The sequence below is a fragment of the Macaca mulatta genome, chromosome 20, assembly GCF_049350105.2.
Source record: "Macaca mulatta isolate MMU2019108-1 chromosome 20, T2T-MMU8v2.0, whole genome shotgun sequence".
NCBI classification, from domain to species: Eukaryota; Metazoa; Chordata; class Mammalia; order Primates; family Cercopithecidae; genus Macaca; species Macaca mulatta.
In genome coordinates this window covers 19579801-19597867 of record NC_133425.1, presented here as the reverse complement: position 1 = coordinate 19597867, position 18067 = coordinate 19579801, and the positions used below count along the sequence as shown (strand labels likewise).

At 46.6% G+C, this 18067-nt stretch overlaps 1 protein-coding gene across 13 annotated transcripts in view; it reads right to left on the bottom strand.

Annotated features, from left to right (window-relative positions):
• Positions 1-17078, bottom strand: part of VPS35L (VPS35 endosomal protein sorting factor like) — a 147557-nt gene extending 130479 nt beyond the window's left edge. For all 13 annotated transcript variants that reach the window (XM_077986358.1, XM_077986362.1, XM_077986361.1 and 10 more), the window contains exons 1-3: positions 17040-17078; positions 7721-7820; positions 3087-3254 (exon numbers count right to left, since the gene is read on the bottom strand). In XM_077986358.1, the coding sequence (XP_077842484.1) occupies positions 3087-3254; positions 7721-7820; positions 17040-17056 (285 nt within the window). In that variant the 5' untranslated portion in view covers positions 17057-17078. The remainder of the gene's footprint in view (positions 1-3086; positions 3255-7720; positions 7821-17039) is intronic.
• Positions 17079-18067: the final 989 nt, after the last annotated feature.

The window sequence follows — 18067 nt, the reverse complement described above, 5'->3', positions numbered from 1 at the left end:
TGCCTGTAATCCCAGCACTTTGGGAGGCCGAGGTGGACAGATCACTTGAGGGCAGGGGTTTAACACCAGCCTAGCCAACAAAGTGACACCTTTCTCCCCCAGTGTCGTGCTGTCCTCCCTTCAAACCCCGTCTCTACTAAAAATACAAAAATCAACCAGGTGCATGCCTATAGTCCCAGCTACTCAGGAGGCTGAAGCAGGAGAATCACTTGAACCTGGGAGGCAGAGGTTGTAGTGAGCCAAGATCGCACCACTGCACTCCAGTCTGAGTGACAGAGCAAGACTCCATCACAAAACAAAAAAAAAAAAATCAGGCCATTTCATCACAAATGGACAATAAATATATCAAAAAATGCTCAAACTCATTAAGAATTAAGGAAAGGATAGTTGGAAAAGACTACTTTTTCAAGTATCAGAATGTCAAAGAGTTAAAATGCTGGCTGATGTCAGGCTGGCAAGAATGCAGGGAAACAGGCCCTCTTCAACATCACTGGTGGAAATACAGACTGGTTAACTCTTTTTGGAGGACAATTTGGTGATAGCCATCAAAACCTTAAATACACATTGCCTTATGCCAGCAAAGAGATGGAGTCTCGTTCTGTCGCCCAGGCTGGAGTACAGTAGCGCAATCCCCGGCTCACTGCAACCTCCGCTTCCCGGATTCGAGCAATTCTCCTGTCTCAGCCTCCTGAGTAGCTGGGATTACAGGTGCCCACCACCAGGCCCAGCTAATTTTTGTATTTTTAGCAGAGATGGTGTTTCACCACATTGGTCTGACTGGTCTCGAACTCCTGACCTCGTGATCCGCCCGCCTCGACCTCCCAAAGTGCTGGGATTACAGGTGTGAGCCACCGCGCCTGGCCAACGAGCAAAGAACTCCTAGGAAGCTACCCTGCAGAAATCCCTGCAGACATGCACCAAGGCATGTGTATGTTCGAGACACATGGTGCACTGCTGTTTGTATCAGCAAAACCCAGAAACTATCTGGGATATCCTCTATCTGATGGATACATCAGTAGAGGAATGGCAAATTAAAGTAGGTAAAGCCAGTCTTTAGAATACAATAAGGCTGGTCAAAATAAGGTTGTTCTAAATGTACTAACATGGATAGTTCTCCAAGACATATGGTCAAGTCAAAAAAAAAAAAAAAAAAAAAGTTGGCTGGGTGGCATGGCTCACACCTGTAACGCCAGGACTTTGGGAGGCCAATGCGGGCAGATCACCTGAGGTTAGAAGTTCGAGACCAGCCTGGCCAATGTGACGAAGCCTTGTCTCTACAAAAAATACAAAAATTAGCCGGGTGTGGTGGCACATGCCTGTAATCCTAGCTACTCGGGAGGCTGAAGCAGGAGAATCACTTGAACCCAGGAGACAGAGGTCGCAGTGAGCCAAGATCGCGCCATTGCACTCCAGCCTGGGCAACAGAATGAGACTCCGTCTCAGAAAAAAAAAAGTAAAAACAAAAATAAAAATTAAATTAAAAAAAAAAAAGTTGTGGGGTGCAATGGCTCAGGCCTGTAATCCCAGTGCTCTGGGAGGCCAAGGCAGGAGGATTGCCTGCGCCCAGGAGTTTGAGACCAGCTTTGGCAACACAGCGAGACCCTGGCTCTACCAAGAAATCCAAAATTAGCCGAGCGCAGTGGTGCACACCTGAAGTCCCAGCTGCTTGGGAGGCTGAGGCAGGGGGATTGTTTGAGCCCAGGAGTTTAAGGTTGCAGCAAGCTACGATCATGCCACTGCAGTCCAGCCGGGGCAACAGGGCAAGACTATCTCCAAAAAAACAAGTCACAAAACTGCAGATCCATTTATGTAACAATGGTAAATAACATATGAAACACAGCATAGGATGATGATTGAGAGCATGTATTCTGAAGTCAGACTGGCTGGGTTTGAATCCCAGCTTGGATGTGAATTGATATCTCTATCCCTCCATGGCTGCCTCTTTAATGAGGATTCTAATACCTCTCACAAGGTAGTAAGAGAACCAAATAGGAAACGCACTCTGAAAAAATGCCTGCCATGCAGTAAGCTGATGCTATAATTATTTATATATGAGTAGGCATGGGAATGCCCAGAGACTGCTGTCGGAAGTATCTATGAAAATACAGGGAAAAGCTATGGAAAAAGACACATTACGGCCACCATTCTCACGACCGCCAGGGTGGAGATGGGCATGAGAAGGATTGTTCTACATGACTTCTGACTTTTTCATATCAAAATGAGTGATTTACTTATGTAATTATGTAAAAAGATTTATAAGAAGAATAAAATTAAAATTAAAAATAAATTTTAAGAGCCAGGCACAGTGGCTCACACCTGTAATCCCAGCACTTCAGGAGGCTGAGGCAGGGGGATCACTTGAGGTCAAGAGTTCGAGACCAGCCTGGCCAACATGATGAAACCTCGTCCCTACCAAAAAGCACAAAAATTAGTTAGGTGTGGTGGTGCATGTCTGTCCCAGCAACTCGGCAGGCTGAGGTGAGAGAATTGCTTGAACCCAGAGGCAGAGGCTGCAGTGAGATCGGACCACTGCACTCTAGGTTGGGTGACACACCAAGGCTATCTCAAAAAACATTAAGTGAAATTTAAAACTAAAAATAAACTTTAAAATCTTTCAAAAAAAAAGAAGAAAGAAAAAGACCTACTTCCCAGAGCTACACCAGCCTCTCACGTCTGGATGACCTGAACTGTTGCAACCAGAATGTACTGTGTGCATTATTTGTGCAACTTAAAAAAGGGGAAGAAGCTTTAGGAGGCTCAGGTGGGAGGATCGCTTGAGGCTTGGAGTATGAGACCACCCTGGGCAACATAGCAAGACCCCGCCTCTACAACAAAATAAAAAATTAACCAGGCATAGCAGTGTGTACCTGTAGTCCCAGCTTTTCAGGAGGGTGAGTTGGGAAAATTGCTTGAGCCCAGAGTTGGAGGCTACAGTGAGCCACGATCACACCACTGCACTCCAGCCCAGGTGACAGAGTGAGACTCTGTCTCTTAGAGAAAAAAAAAAGGGCAGGACAGGAGAAAACCACCCATTCCTGTACCCACAAAACTGACCCTCACTGGACAACCATGGCCGGGGTGCTTACCGTGGCAGCTGCCAAGGCTACGGGGTCAGCAGTGGCTGCAAACATGGAGAGGGGGTCAGTCCCATCCAGGACGCTGCTCAGCGGGTCCACCACGGAGCTGGAGGAGGAGGAGGATGTGGAAGAAGTGCTTCCTTTCCGGTTCACTTTCTTCGTCTTTGATTCTGTGACCTGTGAGGAAAATTTCTGGAGGTAAAACGGAGCTCCCACAACTCTCCCCAGGGAAACACTCCAGTGGGTACTTTCCTCCCATTCTGGTAGTTGAATGGATGGTTCATTTACAGCAGAGATTTATCCATCTGCAGGGGATGCTTATTTTTTTGTGACAAATGGACATGACCCAGGATCACAGCTGTCGAGGAAAGGAAAGTAGGAAGTTAGGGTTAGGAAGTGTTAAAAAATTAATTGAGAGGTCACTGGACTGAGAAGGCTACAGCACCTGGGGTTCCCTATGTAGCAAACCAAAATCCAACTCAATATAAGTAGTAAAATGGAACTTAAGCTTAATCAGTTGCAAATCGCCAACTACCTGCTAACTAGAGACTGGCCAATCAAAACCGACAACTAACCTCTAAGTAGGGAATTTCTACTTTAACCAGATACTTTTTTTTTGTCTTTCTCCCTTGAACACCTCATAAAAGTTTTCTGCTGGGTGCAGTGGCTCATGCCTGTATCCCAACACTTCGGGGTGCTGAGGCAGGAGGATCACTTGAAGCCAGGAGTTTGAGACCAGCCTGGGCAACATGGCGAAATCCTATCTCTACAAAAGATATGAAAATAATCCAGGTGTGATGGTACATGCCTGCGGTCCCAGCTACTCAGAAGGCTGAAGTGGGAGGATAGCAGGAGCCCAGGGGGCAGAGGTTGCAGTGAGCCGAGATCACACCACTGCACTCCAGGCTGTTAAATTTATGTGGTCTCTGGCCCCAGTTCCTGCCACAGAGCTCCTAATACCTTGGAAGATTCCCTGGGTGAAGGAGCATCTTTTGCCTTAATAAGGTGACTCCCAGTGGGCTCCTGCAGAGCTGCAGGACGCGGTCTGGTCACCAGAAAGACCAAGCCATGATTAAAATCTTGGAGCTTTCAGCCCCATTCCCCATCCTTTGGGAAGGTGAGAGGGCTGGAGATGGAGTTAATAATCAATCATGCCTATGCAATGATGCCTCCAAAAATACCCACAAAAAATGGGCTTTTGGGAGGCAGAGGTTGCAGTGGGCTGAGATTGTGCCACTGCACTCCAGCTGGGTGACACAGTGAGACCCTGTCTAAAATAAATAAATAAATAAATAAATAAAATGGGGTCTGAAGAGCTTCCAGGTAGGTGAACAAGAACATATCGAGGTACCTGGAGGCGACATGAAAGCTTTGTGCGCCCCTTCCCCCGGGCCTCACCCTACGTACCTCTTCATCTGGCTGTATTATTTGTAATATCCTTAATAATAAACTGGTAAGTATAAGTAAATGTTTCCCTAGTTCTGTGAGCCATTATAGCAAATTATTGAACATGAAGGAGGGAGGCATGGGAACTCCCAATGTGTAGCAAAGTTGGAGTGTCTGAAGTGAAGACGTCTTTTTTTTTTTTTGGAGACAAAGTCTCACTTTGTCACTAAGCCTGGAGTGCAATGGTGCGATCACAGTTCACTGTATCCTCAACATCCTGGGCATAAGCCATCTCCCTGCCTCAGTCTCCCGAGTAGCTAGGACTACAAGCACACCATCACACTCTGCTAATTTTTTTTTTACTTTTTGTAGAGGTGGGGTATCACTATGTTGCCCAGGCTGGTCTCAAACTCCTGGGCCCAAGGGATCCTCCCATCTAGCATCCCAAAGTGCTGGGATTACAGGCATGAGCCACCATGCCTGTGGGCCAGGGCTGTCTCATTGAGGACTTTGCCCTCAAACCTGTCAAGTCAGATGCCAACTGCCAGTGACAGCTGCCTGAATGGAGTTGAACTGCAGTCTAGGGGAGACAGAGAAGCACCCCCCATTGGTATACATTTGCTGGTTTTGTCTTCTGGCACACATTCCTCCACCTCACAGGCCTAATACTTAATACCCCCATTTTTATCTGGGAAAACATCTCCCCCATACTCAGTTTTCACAGGCCTGGTGGAGTGAACTCTGCTCTCAGTTCCCAAGGTGAGCCTTAGACCTACCCCAGTCTATCAACTTCTTCTATACAGCAGGTCACCAATGCTCGTTCAGGGTAGGGCGCATAACAAAAGTGGGTCAATGAAAACTGCTCGAGAAAAGCATTTTCCTGCCGCCGATGTTGCCAATCTAACAGGATAGGCCTGGAGCTGCAGCAGCTCTTCGCAGCTATTCTGTTATGGCATGGGTGTTAAATGAAGTTTAGCCTACAGCTGTCTCCTTATGTATTTTAACTTTGGCCTAAAGGTTTCTCTGCACATAGTGAACTATAACTCCACTGGACGTGTAAACAGACTGTAACCTACTCTTGTGCCAATTACCAAGTTTTGGCCAATTAGGTCAATTAAAGGGGGCCAACTGGGCCAGGCACAGTGGCTCACACCTGTAATCCCAGCACTTTGGGGGGCCAAGGCGGGCGGATCACCTGAAGTCAGGAGTTTGAGACCAGCCTGGCCACCATAGGGAAACCCTGTCTCTACTAAAAAGACAAAAAAATTAGCCTGGCAGGGTGGCAGGCACCTGTAGTTCCAGCTACTCAGGAGGCTGAGGCAGGAGAATCACTTGAACCCGGGAGGCAGAGGTTGCAGTAAGCTGAGATTGCGCCATTGCACTCTAGCCTGGGCAACAAGAGTAAAACTTCGTCTCAAAAAAAAAAGAAAAAAGGTGCCGGGAGACAAGTGTTTAAATTGGGTTCAAATAAGGCAAATGCTGAACGGTAACCAACCCGGCTGTTTCTGTACCTCACTTCTGTTTTCTGAATGTCACTTTCCTTTTTGTGTCCATAAATCTTCGTCTACCACGTGACTGTGCTGGAGTCTCTCTGAACCTACTCTGGCTCAGGAGGCTGCCCGATTCATGAATTATTTTTTGCTCAATTAAGCTCCATTAAATTTAATTTGGCTGAGAATTTTCTTTTTATTTTTTGAGATGGAGTCTCTCTCTGTCGCCCAGGCTAGAGTGCAGTGGCGCGATCTTGGCTCACTGCAACCTCTGCCTCCTGGTTTAAGCAATTCTCCTGTCTTAGTCTCCTGAGTAACTGCGACTACAGGCACACGCCACTATGCTCAGCTAAATTTTGTAGTTTTAGTAGAGATGGAGTTTTGCCATGTTGGCCAGGCTGGTCTCAAACTCCTGACCTCAGGTGATCCACCCGCTTCAGGCTCTCAAAGTGCTGAAATTACAGGTATGAGGCATGAAGCCTGGCCAAGAATTTTATTTTAACATGGGGAACGGGCACCCGAGAATGAACGCAACTGTGGCTGTGGTGAGGTCACCCACAGCCACACAACAGCATGGGGATTGAGGGGTCCCGGGAGGCTGAATCGCAGTCTTGGGGTCTTCTGCCTTATGCAATCGTCTCCATATATTCCCAGAGCCTCCAGGCTGACAATCACATCTTTTCCCCAACATGACAACCGCATAGTTTCTATTACTTGCTAAAAAGACAGTACCGACCTGGCAGAGAGGAACCAGCCAAGCCTCTTGCCTGCTTTCATTTTATTTTTTAAATAAACCCACAGATAGACTAACATGCTATTCAGGACAGCACTCTCTGCTGGCAATTACAGTGACTCTTATATTCCAAATACAAAAATTAAAAGTCAAGATACATTTTGTTGACACAGCCAAATCAGGAACAAAGTCATCCCATTCACATGGCAACCTCACTAAGGAGGAAGCAAGGGAGTAAAAATGGTGCTGGGCGAGGCCAATATTACAAAAAAGAGGTAGTGAACAAACTAGTTGATTTAAATATGCAGGCCACGTGCAGTGGCTCACTCCTGTAATCCCAGCACTTTGGGAGGCCAAGGCGGGTGGATCACCTGAGGTCAATGGTTCGAGACCAGCCTGGCCAACATGGCGAAACCCCGTCTCTACTAAAAATACAAAAACTAACAAAAATTAGCCAAGCGTGATGGCGCATGCCTGTAATCCCAGCTACTTGGGAGGCTGAGGCAGGTGAATCGCTTGAACCTGGGAGGCAGGGGTTGCCGTGAGCTGAGATCGTACCACTGCACTCCAACCTGGGCTACAAAGTGAGACTCCATCTCAAAAATAAATAAATAATAAAAACATTTTTAAAAAAAATCAGGCTGGGTGCAGTGGCTCACACTTAGCACTTGGTGAGGCGGAGGTGGACGGATTGTCTGAGCTCAGGAGTTCAAGACCAGCCTGGGCAACATGGCGAAACCCCATCTCTACTAAAAAAATACAAAAACTTAGCTAGGCATGGTGACGTGTGCCTACGGTCCCAGCTACTCGGGAAGCTGAGGCAGGAGAATCGCTTAAACCCAGGAGGCAGAGGTTGCATTGAGCCACCACGGCACTCCAGCCTGGGCGACAGAGCAAGACTCTGTCTGGAAAAAAGAAAAAAAATCAAATATGCAAAAATGATTACCACTGGCAAAATGGAAAAGACTCATGAAGACTGTCTTTCATTTCAAGGGATAAGAATATCATTCACAAAGACCCTTAACAAAACTTACAGTTATGGGTTTCAGAGGGTGATAGTCCCCAAACTCCAATGGTACAGCCTCCAGTCGGCATGATGCAAATTCAGCTTTGTAGTTCCTGTTCCTGGAGTGCCTGGTAAACAGCAAAACAAAGCCAATTAGTGGATGGGGGTACTTAAAACACTAAAAACTTCTGATGAGACCTCCTCAATGACAAGGTAGTTTAAAACAGCACAACATGCCCACCAAAGTCAAAAAGAAAACTACATTTAAAAACAAATTTTTTGGCCAGGCACAGTGGCTCACACCTGTAATCCCAGCAATTTGGGCAGCCTAGGTGGGCGGATCACTTGAGGTCAGGAGTTCCCAACATGGTAAAACCCCATCTTTACTAAAAATACTAAAAATTCAAAAATTAGGTGGGTGTGGTGGTGCATGCCTATAATCCCAGCTACTTGGGAGGCTGATGCAGAAGAATCACTTGAACCTGGGAGGTGGAGGTCCATGGTGAACGGAGATCACAGCACTCCACTCCAGCCTGGGCCACACAGCGAGACTCCATGGCAAACAAGAAACAAAACACAAATCTGTTTGGCCGGGCATGGTAGCTCATGCCTATAACTCCAGTACTTTGGGAGGCTGAGGCGGGCGAATCATGAGGTCAGGAGATCGAGACCATCCTAGCTAACACAGTGAAACCCCGTCTCTACTAAAAATACAAAAAATCAGCTGGGCGTAGTGGCACATGCCTGTAATCCCAGCTACTTGGGACGCTGAGGCAGGAGAATCGCTTGAACCCAGGAGGCAGAGGTTGCAGTGAGCCGAGATCATGCCACTGCACTCCAGCATGGGGGACAGAGTGAGACTCTGTCTCAAAAAAAAAAAAAAAAAAATGTATGTTCGAAGGTATAAAGAGTTGCCAGCATACTGGACTTGTCATGCCACACACCAGAACAAAGGGAAACTCACTAAGGTGACTCTAACACTCTTTGCCCAGCTTTCCCGCACAGGGCATTTGTGAATTCTCAGCATGGGACAAGAAGCTGACGCCAAGCAGAGGGCAGCTGTGAAACAGGAGAGCAGCTAAAAGGGCTCTAAGGAAACCTCACAGAGCTTCACAGGAGTTCAGGGCTATCAAGACAGCCAGGGGGAAGAGCAGAGAGCACAAGGAAGACAGAAATCCAGCCCAGATTTCCCCTCAAGGTATTGGCCCATTAAGCTGCATAGGGCAAGAGGGAGGAGCCATGCAGAAAGGAGATGAAGAGCTCACGGGTGTTTTCATTGGTTTCTTGAGGGTTCAACAAGAGAAAGGATTCGTGAGCTGGAAAATAAAGGGGGAGACTGAAGCATGGAGCGGAAAAAGCACAGGAAGACAGGCAGAATTTCAAAGACGCAAGGAATGTGAAGAGAAGGCCTAACACACATATAACTGGAATTCCAAAGAGGAGGAGAGAGAGAGTGTGCAAGAACAGTCTCTGAAGAGATAATAGGTAAAACTTTTCCAAAACCAAAGAAAGACATCAAGCTACAGCCTCAAGAAACATCTGTGGCCCAAGCAGGACAAGTACAAAAGCAAACAAACAAAACACACCTGGAACCTTTACAGTAAAATGTATAGAAATAAAAAAGAACTTTTCCTTTTACTTTTTTTTTTTTTTTTTTTTTTTTTTTTTGAGTTTTTTGAGACCTGGCGTCTTCCTATGTTTCCCAGGCTGGTCTTAAACTCCTGGGCTCAAGAGATCCTCTTGCCTCAGCCTCCCAAAGTGCTGGGATTACAGGCATGAGCCACTGCGCCTAGCCTTCTTTGAGCATTTTGAAGATACTGTCCCTGTGTCTTCTGTGCTCATCTTTGTGCTGCAATAATAGTCTTATTGTTGCTCCTCTGAAAATAAAGTATCCGTTTCCTTTTAAGAAATTCTCTCCACCGGGCATGGTGGCTCACGCCTGTAATCCCAGCACTTTGGGAGGCACACATGGGTGGACTGCTTGAGCCCATGAGTTTGAAACCAGATCTGGGCAACAGGGCGAAACCCCATCTCTACAAAATAAATAAATAAATAAACACATAAATTTGCTGAGTGTGGTGGTGTGTGCCTGTAGTCCCAGCGATTCTAGAGGTTGAGGTGGGAGGATCGCTTGAATCCAGGAGTTCAGAACTGCAGTGAGCTATGATCACACCACAGCACTCCAGCCTGGGCAACAGAAGGAGTCCCTCCCTCTTAAAAAGAAAAAAAAAAAAAATCGGAAGGAGAGGAATACAGGAGCGGGGGAAGGCAGAAAATGTTTTTAAATGATTGTCTTTACATTTCTTAATCTCTATTATGAAGATCTGAGAATTTAATTTCATAGGTTATGGTTTAAAAATTTGTTTTAACTCACATACTTAACCAAGTTTTTTATGCAATGTGTGTATCCACATATAATTTTAAAAGCTACCATAGTCACAGAACGTCAGGGCCACAAAGTCTTAGACAAGTTAACCCATTTGACCCCTTTCTCATCTCCTCCGTTGACTCTCCAAGCAGGAGAACACCTCAGCCAGTATGGAAAGTGACAAAGTCTCTCCCTGACCAAACTCCGGGCAGGTTCCTCTGAGTTCTCCCCAGCTAGTGCTTAGCTATTGGATTTCCATGTTTGTTTTTGCACCACCAAGTTTTAGCAAGAATTCTGTCAAGTTGATTGAGCCAGAATCCCCCTCCATATCCAATCGCCCTCAATATCTGATCAAATTCTTCTTCTACCCCTACTTGGCTACAAATTCCCACTGTTTCTTGTTGCATTAGAAGCTGAGGCGAATCTCTGTCCCCTATTGCAAAACCCCACTGTAGCAGCAGCCCAGAATAAGCCTGTCTCATCTCCTTTAACAAGCACCATGAATAATACTTTTGTTTTGTTTTTCTTTTTGACACAGAGTCTCGCTCTGTTGCCCAGGCTGGAGTGCAGTGGTGCGATCTCAGCTCACTGCAACCTCCACATCTCAGGTTTAAGCCATCCTCCTGCCTCAGCCTCCCGAGTAGCTGGGACCATAAGCACACCCCCACGCCCCGCTAATTTTTGTATTTTTTATTAGAAACGGGGTTTCACCACGTTGGCCAAGCTGGTCTTGAACTCCTGACCTCAGGTGATCCACCTGTCTCGGCCTCCCAAAGTGCTGGGATTAGAGGCATGAGCCACTGCGCCCGGCCAATAATTTTTCTTTAACAAAAGACATGTGCACTTCTCATTTGTAAAATATCACAACCGAGAAAATCAGCTTTCCTGGGCACACGGGACAATTCTTGTCTCCCCCAACCCACTTTAGGGAAAGAGGAACCTCAAAGAGCACAGGGACTTTCCTTGGCCTCCAAGTCCCTTAAATTCATCCCCCTGCGCCACCTTCTGCTCCCATTTAGATTCTCAACTTTATTAACCTTTGCATGAAATACTGGCACCCCAGATCTAATTGTGCCATGCAACTAGTCAGCTTTACCCAAAATCCTCCATTAACCCAGAAACCCAAGCCAGTACAAACGAATTGAGCTCCCATGTCATTTCATTTCTATCCTTTCTACATGAACTTGGCTTTGAGTGTAGGAAAGGAGGAGAAAGGCTGGTTGACAATAATGAACCAGTTCTACTTTTATTTTTTTTTAAGGGACAATCCCTTTCACAATAATTTGCCTAGTCCCTCTGGGATCATATTTACAAAATATACACTAACTTCATCTTCCAAAAGATTGCAATTGAAATTACCTATGAAATATTCTTGCATGGCCAGGCACAGTGACTCGTGCCTGTAATCCCAGCACTTTGGGAGACCAAGGCGGGCGGATCACCGGAGGTCAGGAGTTCGAGACCAGCCTGACCAATATGGAGAAACCCGTCTCTACTAAAAATACAAAATTAGCTGGGCGTGGTGCCACACGCCTGTAATCCCAGCTACTAGGTAGGTTGAGGCAGGAGAATCGCTTGAACCTGGGAGGCGGTGGTTGCAGTGAGCCGAGATCTCACTATTGCACTCCAGCCTGGACAACAAGAGCAAAACTCCAACTCAAAAAAAAAAAAAAAAATTCTTCTAAACTCCCATCCCATCAAGGATGCTATCAGGCCATCCTTGATTTATTAAAAAACAAAACCCCAAAGGATAAATTTGAATAAGGATCATCAACGGTCAAGATGGAGTTTAAAACATCAAATCACACTTTTCCTCTTTTCAAATCACTTTTTTTTTTTTTTTTTTTGAGATGGAGTCTTGCTTCGTCCCCCAGGATGGAGTGCAGTCGCATGATCTCGGCTCACTGCAATCTCCACCTCCTGGATTCACGCAATTCTCCTGCCTCAGCCTCCCAGGTGGCTGGGATTACAGGTGTCTGTCACCATGCCTGGCTAATTTTTGTATTTTTAGTAGAGACAGGCTTTCACCATTTTGGCCAGGCTGGTCTAGAACTCCTGACCTCAAGTGAATTGCCCACCTTGGCCTCCCAAAGTGCTGGGATTATAGGTGTGAGCCACCACGCCCAGCCTCAAATGACTCTTAATTTTATCTGTTGTCAAGAAAAGTAGAATGTTGAAAGGTTCATTTAACAAAGCAGGAAATTTAATGGGACAGGAAAGTCAATTCCAAATGTGTTTTCTGTACCATTAGTAATTCTAATGAATTACTAACATTCAACAGCTGAGCAAACGCTAGATCAAAACAGAAATATGACTTCATATGCAACAACCAAATAACAGCTCTCATTTATTATGCACTTACTATATACCAGGCTCTGGGCCAGCCTTTACCTCCATTTCCTCATTTAATCAACCCAATGAGATAGGTACTATGCCCATTTTTCAGATGAAGAAGCTGAGGCTGTTAGAATGCTGGTATCTTGTCAAAAGTGAGAGCAGCAACAGAATCAGATTCAGTAGTTCCATAGATTATCTACAGGTCATGTTGAGAACTTTAAAAATTAAGCGTATGTCTATTTCCCTTAAAAGAGTGAAGTTTTGGAACGAATTTTATTTTTTTTAAAAAGGGGGATGGTGGTGAAAAAATGCCACTTCTGGGCCGGGCGCAGTGGCTCACGCCTGTAATCCCAGCACTTTGGGAGGCCGAGGTGGGTGGATCACCTGAGGTCAGGAGTTCGGGACCAGCCTGGCCAACATGGCAAAACCACGTGTCTACTAAAAACACAAAAAAATTAGCCACGCGTGGTGGCACACAACTGTAATCCCAGATACTCGGGAGGCTGAGGCATGAGAATTGCTTGAACCCAGGAGGGGACGTTGCCGTGAGCCGAGATCACGGCACTGCAAGACTCCGTTTCAAAAAAAAAAAAAAAAAATACTTCTTGTGGAAATAAATCTTAAAATGTTTTTTCCTTCCTGAAAGCCCACAGTAAACCATCATATTTTGATTTTCTACCACTTCTTTGATAATTTCCTTAAATTTGCTCTCTGATCCCTAAGTCTGAGATGTTAAAGCATTTTCTTTAATCTCTGGATCTTTGGTAAGGCTAACAGCGACCTCTTGTGGGCATTTCCTCAAAAATCATTCCTTTTCTTTTTGCTAATATAGTTGATATAAACTGGTAAAAATTCCCCATAATTCCAACCCCCAGCAACGTGAGGGGCTTGTCTGGATCACTGGCACCTGCCACAGGAGAAAAGGCCACCATTTCACACCTCCACTATTGGCTGGGCTTAGCCCTTGGCTACTCAAAGTGTGGTTCACACATCACCAGCAATGACGTCACCTGGGTGGGCTAAAATACCCCACGCCTACAGAATCAGAATCTGCATTTTAACGAAATCCTCAGGTGGTTTATATGCACATGAAAGGCTGACAACAGCCTATTTTTAAATTATTTACCCCTGATCATATGGATACACAGAAATCCCACTATGATTAACCAGATTAATCTCCTTATACTGGAAACACCAAAATCCACTAAATGCTTTGCCCAACTATTTTAATTCTCAAATAACTTTTTGGTTACTAATCACATAATCGGACCACACAGCTTTTTCTTCCACAATCACAATATTACCCAGCCCCCTTCACCGCTACACATAAAAAACTCTTAAAATGATGTAGTGATTCTGACTCTAAGGGTTGGTTTTTTTGTTTTTTTTGGTTTGTTTGTTTTTTTTTTTTTTTTGCTTTTTTGAGACAGAGTCTCACTGTGTCACCCAGGCTGGAGTGCAGTGCCGCGGTCTCAGCTCACTGCAACCTCTGCCTCCTGGGTTCAAGCAAATCTCCTGCCTCAGCCTCCGGAGTAGCTGGGACTACAGGTACCCGCCACCATGACTGAGGAATGTTTTTTTTTTTCCCTCTGGTAGAGACAGGGTTTCACTATGTTGGCCAGGCTGGTCTTGAACTCCTAACATCAAGTGATCCACCGGCCTTGGCCTCCCAAACTGCTGGGATTAGAGGCATGAGCCACCTTGCCTGGCCCAAAGGGTGGTATTTTCAAGTGTGCTATAACCACAGGATTAAAGGGAAAATGTGATCTAGGGTATACAGGACATCTCATCTCCCAGCCAGGCCAAAATACAGCAGGGATAGCAAAAACTGTGGCTAAAAAGAGGCATTCCTGGGGAGACTCATGACAAGGCAGTGGGATTTGGGGAACCCCGCAAGCCAGAAACCTCAGCCCAGGATATATAGATTTGAGGTCCAGCTGACAAGGATGATTACTATCATAGCCTCTGGCTTCCAAACCTCAGCTATCCCTTGTGGGGCTAATTATTTTAAGTAAACTGCTTCATTTCTCTGCCTCTATTTCTTCATCCAAAACATGGGGTTGTTTTAAGAACCGAATGACGTTACACGTTATACACTTTACGAGTGGTGTCTGACAGAAAATAAGGACTTGATAAATGCAAATTTAATGACAGAAACTCATTTCTCCTCTGTAGTCTTTCTCAGTCTCCTCATTCATTCATAAATATTATTCAGCACTCACCATCACGTTTTAGGTGCCACATACAAAGATGGACAAAACTCAGTCCATTTTTTTTTTTTTTTTTTTTGAGACGGAGTCTCAATCAGTAGCTCAGGATGGAGTGTAATGGCATAATCTTGGCTCACTGCAACCTCCACCTCCTGGGATCAAGCGATTCTCCTAGGATCAAGCGATTCTCCCACTTTAGCCTCCCAAGTAGCTGGGATTACAGGAACCTGCCATCATGCCCGATTACTTTTTGTATTTTTGTAGAGATGGGCTTTCACCATGTTGGGCAGGCTGGTCTTGAACTCCTGACCTCAGGTGATCCACCCGCCTCGGCCTCCCCAAGTGCTGGGATTACAGGCCATGAGAGACTGCGCCCAGCCAGTCCTTTTAACTTTTAAGGGGCAAGAAGTCTATTAGGGAAACAGAAAGATGAATGTGCACTTCGAAGGAAAATGTTTAGAGCACGGGCCAGGCGCGGTGGCTCACGCCTGTAATCCCAGCACTTTGGGAACCCGAGGTGGACGGATCACTTAAGGTCAGGAGTTCCAGACCAGCCTGGCCAACATGGTGAAACCCCGTCTCTACTAAAAATACAAAAATTAGCCAGGCGTGAGGGTGTGCGCCTGTAATCCTAGCTATTCGGGAGACTGAGGCAAAGAATCGCCTGAACCCGAAGGTGGAGGTTGCGGTGAGCCAAGATCAGGCCACTGCACTCAAGACTGGGTGAGCCTCCGTCTCAACAAAAGCTACAACAACAAAATGTTTAGCGCATGGCCAGATTAGGAACTATAGAGACCCTGAACAATAAAAGCGTTATGGCACCTGTTTGCCTGCTTATAATATAAAATTAAAATGCCAAAGGTAAAAATGTACTGGGATGCAGAGATTAAGACAACATCTCCCTGGATTTTTTTATTGCAAACTCCAGATAAATCCGCTGAAGTCAAACGTTTCCCATGTTTTTGATAAGCTTTTTGGTCAAGCTAGCATGACTTTTTTATTTTTATTATTTTTTTGAGACAGAATCTCACTCTGTTGCCCAGGCTGGAGTGCAGTGGCACGATCTCAGTTCACTGCAACTTCCACCTCCCAGGTTCAAGCGATTCTCCTGCCTCACCCTCCCGAGTAGCTGGGATTACAGGTGCGTGCCACCACACCCAGCTAATTGTTGTGTTTTTAGTAGAGACTAGGTTTCGCCATGTTGGCCAAGCTGGTCTCGAACCCCTGACCTCAGGTGATCCGCCAGCCTCGGCCTCCCAAAGTGCTAGGATTAGAGGCGTGAGCCACCGTACCTAGCCAGCATGACTATTAACTGAAAGAAAACTCAGGCCGTGGAAGTGCTCAGAGGCATTCAATGCTGATGTAGCGTGTCAAGGAAGCAGTCTCTTAAGTGTTGGAAAAGTGAAAGGAATAAGACGAAATCAACTGTTTGTCAAGCACAAAAGCAGAAGGTTGTACCTGATTATTTCTAAGGTCTTTCATTTGCTCATTTAATCTAAGCTACTTCACATCATTTGAAGAGAAAGTAAATTATCTCGCTTTCTGAGAGATTCTCCGTCCTCAAATCCCACTATCATCACCAACACAAACTTGCTCAAGTTCTTCACTCACACACATACCACCTGCTGAACCCTGACGCTTCAGTCACTCACTCCTAGCTACTCCACACAAGGGACCTAAGGGCCTGCCAACCACGCACACGCCACGCCCTCCCCTATGGTGAACTCCTGTTCATTCTCCAAGACCCAATTTGGAGGATTAACTGTTCCTCTTTGAAGGAATAACTGCCCTAGATCCAATAACAGGAATAATTGTTCCTCTTTGAAGCCTTCCCCCAGCCCCTTGGTGGGGATAATCACTCCCTTCTTGGTGCCTCAGCCGAATGCCTTCTTTGGACATCCCCTCTACTGTGTGTCTGCTCCATTATACTGTGAGCTCCTTGAGGCCAAGGAATAAGTCTGAGGGCTGTGCTTAGGGTAGGATGAATGGCGGCCATTTTACAGATGAGAAAAGCAAGTCTCCAGGTGAACAGAGGAGCTCAGGACACTGACCAACAGCCAGGTCTCCCGACTCGTCCAGACTTAGAGCTGAGCCCACCATTACCCTCATCCAGCAACCCCAGAACCCGCGCCAACTTCTGGGGACGCGGAAGCCTGGAAACTCAAGTCTTCTTTAAGGAATGAATGGACAGGGACCCGTGGAAGGCGCAGAGAGGCAGCAGACGGGGGGAGAACCAAGAACCCGCCGGTCTGGCTTCAGACTGCTCCACTGAACCGCGGTAGCGGGCAGGGATTCTACGGTCAAGACAACTTGGGGGTGGGCGGTCGACCACCATAACCAGACAGAGAGGAATTCACACTCTCAGACCCAGGCCGACCCCATCACAACTAAAACAGCCCCTCCCAGAAGCCCACCCGCCGCTGCTTCCTTACCAAGGAAAGACCGCCATCTTCCCAGTCACATGACCGCTTGTTCTGGGGCCGTCTGCTTGGCTTCCCATCCAGACCCCGCCACGCCCCTCAACCCCGGCCGCCATGTTTGTGAAGGGCACCTGCCCCGCCCCACTAAGTCCGCACTGCACCTTCTGCGGGCGCCATGTTTGTGAGGGGCAGGCGACGCTCCGCACAGTACAGACTTCATTTTCAGCTGACGCCATGCTTGTAAGGGGCAGCTACCCACTCCGGACAGCCCAGGTTACAACTTCCGCCGGCGCCATGCTTCTGAGGAGCAGCGTCGGTCACGGCCAGCGTGCCCTAGAGTTTCTGTGAGCCATGATTGTAAAGGGCAGCTGTCTACAGTGCCGGGTGGTCCCGCCTGCGGGCGTCATGATGGTGAAGGGCTTGACTGCTGTTTAGCCCACCTGCGTCCCCTAGGGGCGGAAAGGACTCCAGAAGGCGGCGGAGCGAAGACGCAAACTGAGGTTCCGCCAGCACCTGGTTTTGCGGCTAATGCGCTGTTTGGCGTGGGTCAGCCATGCCCCCTCTAGGCCGCTGCTTTACCCACTGCTTTGCGGGCGGTTTTAGGCACTTCCAGAATGCCCTTCCCACGACTAGCAACCAAGGGCTGCCCTAGATCCAATATGATTGACTGCCAATAATGCACGGGGGGGAAATTAGGGTTCGCATTTCCTCCAACTTGGCAAAGCAGTTTCTAGGAAGGTGGATATCAATTTCGACCCCAGAACGTTTTTAAAATTATTTTAGGCCGGGAGCGGTGGCTCAGGCCTATGATCCCAGAACTTTGGGAGGCTGAGGCCGATGGGTCACCTGATGTCAGGAGTTCAGGACCAGCCTGGGCTACAAGAGCGAAACTCAGTCTCAAAAAAATTTTTTTTAAATTATTATTTTTATAACCTACTTATCCATTATGGTCCCTTAGAGAGAAAGCATTCAATGTTTTTATAACTCTTACTTTTCATTCGGGGGTGGTGGTCTGTGGTTGTTCATGGGATGGTGACCTA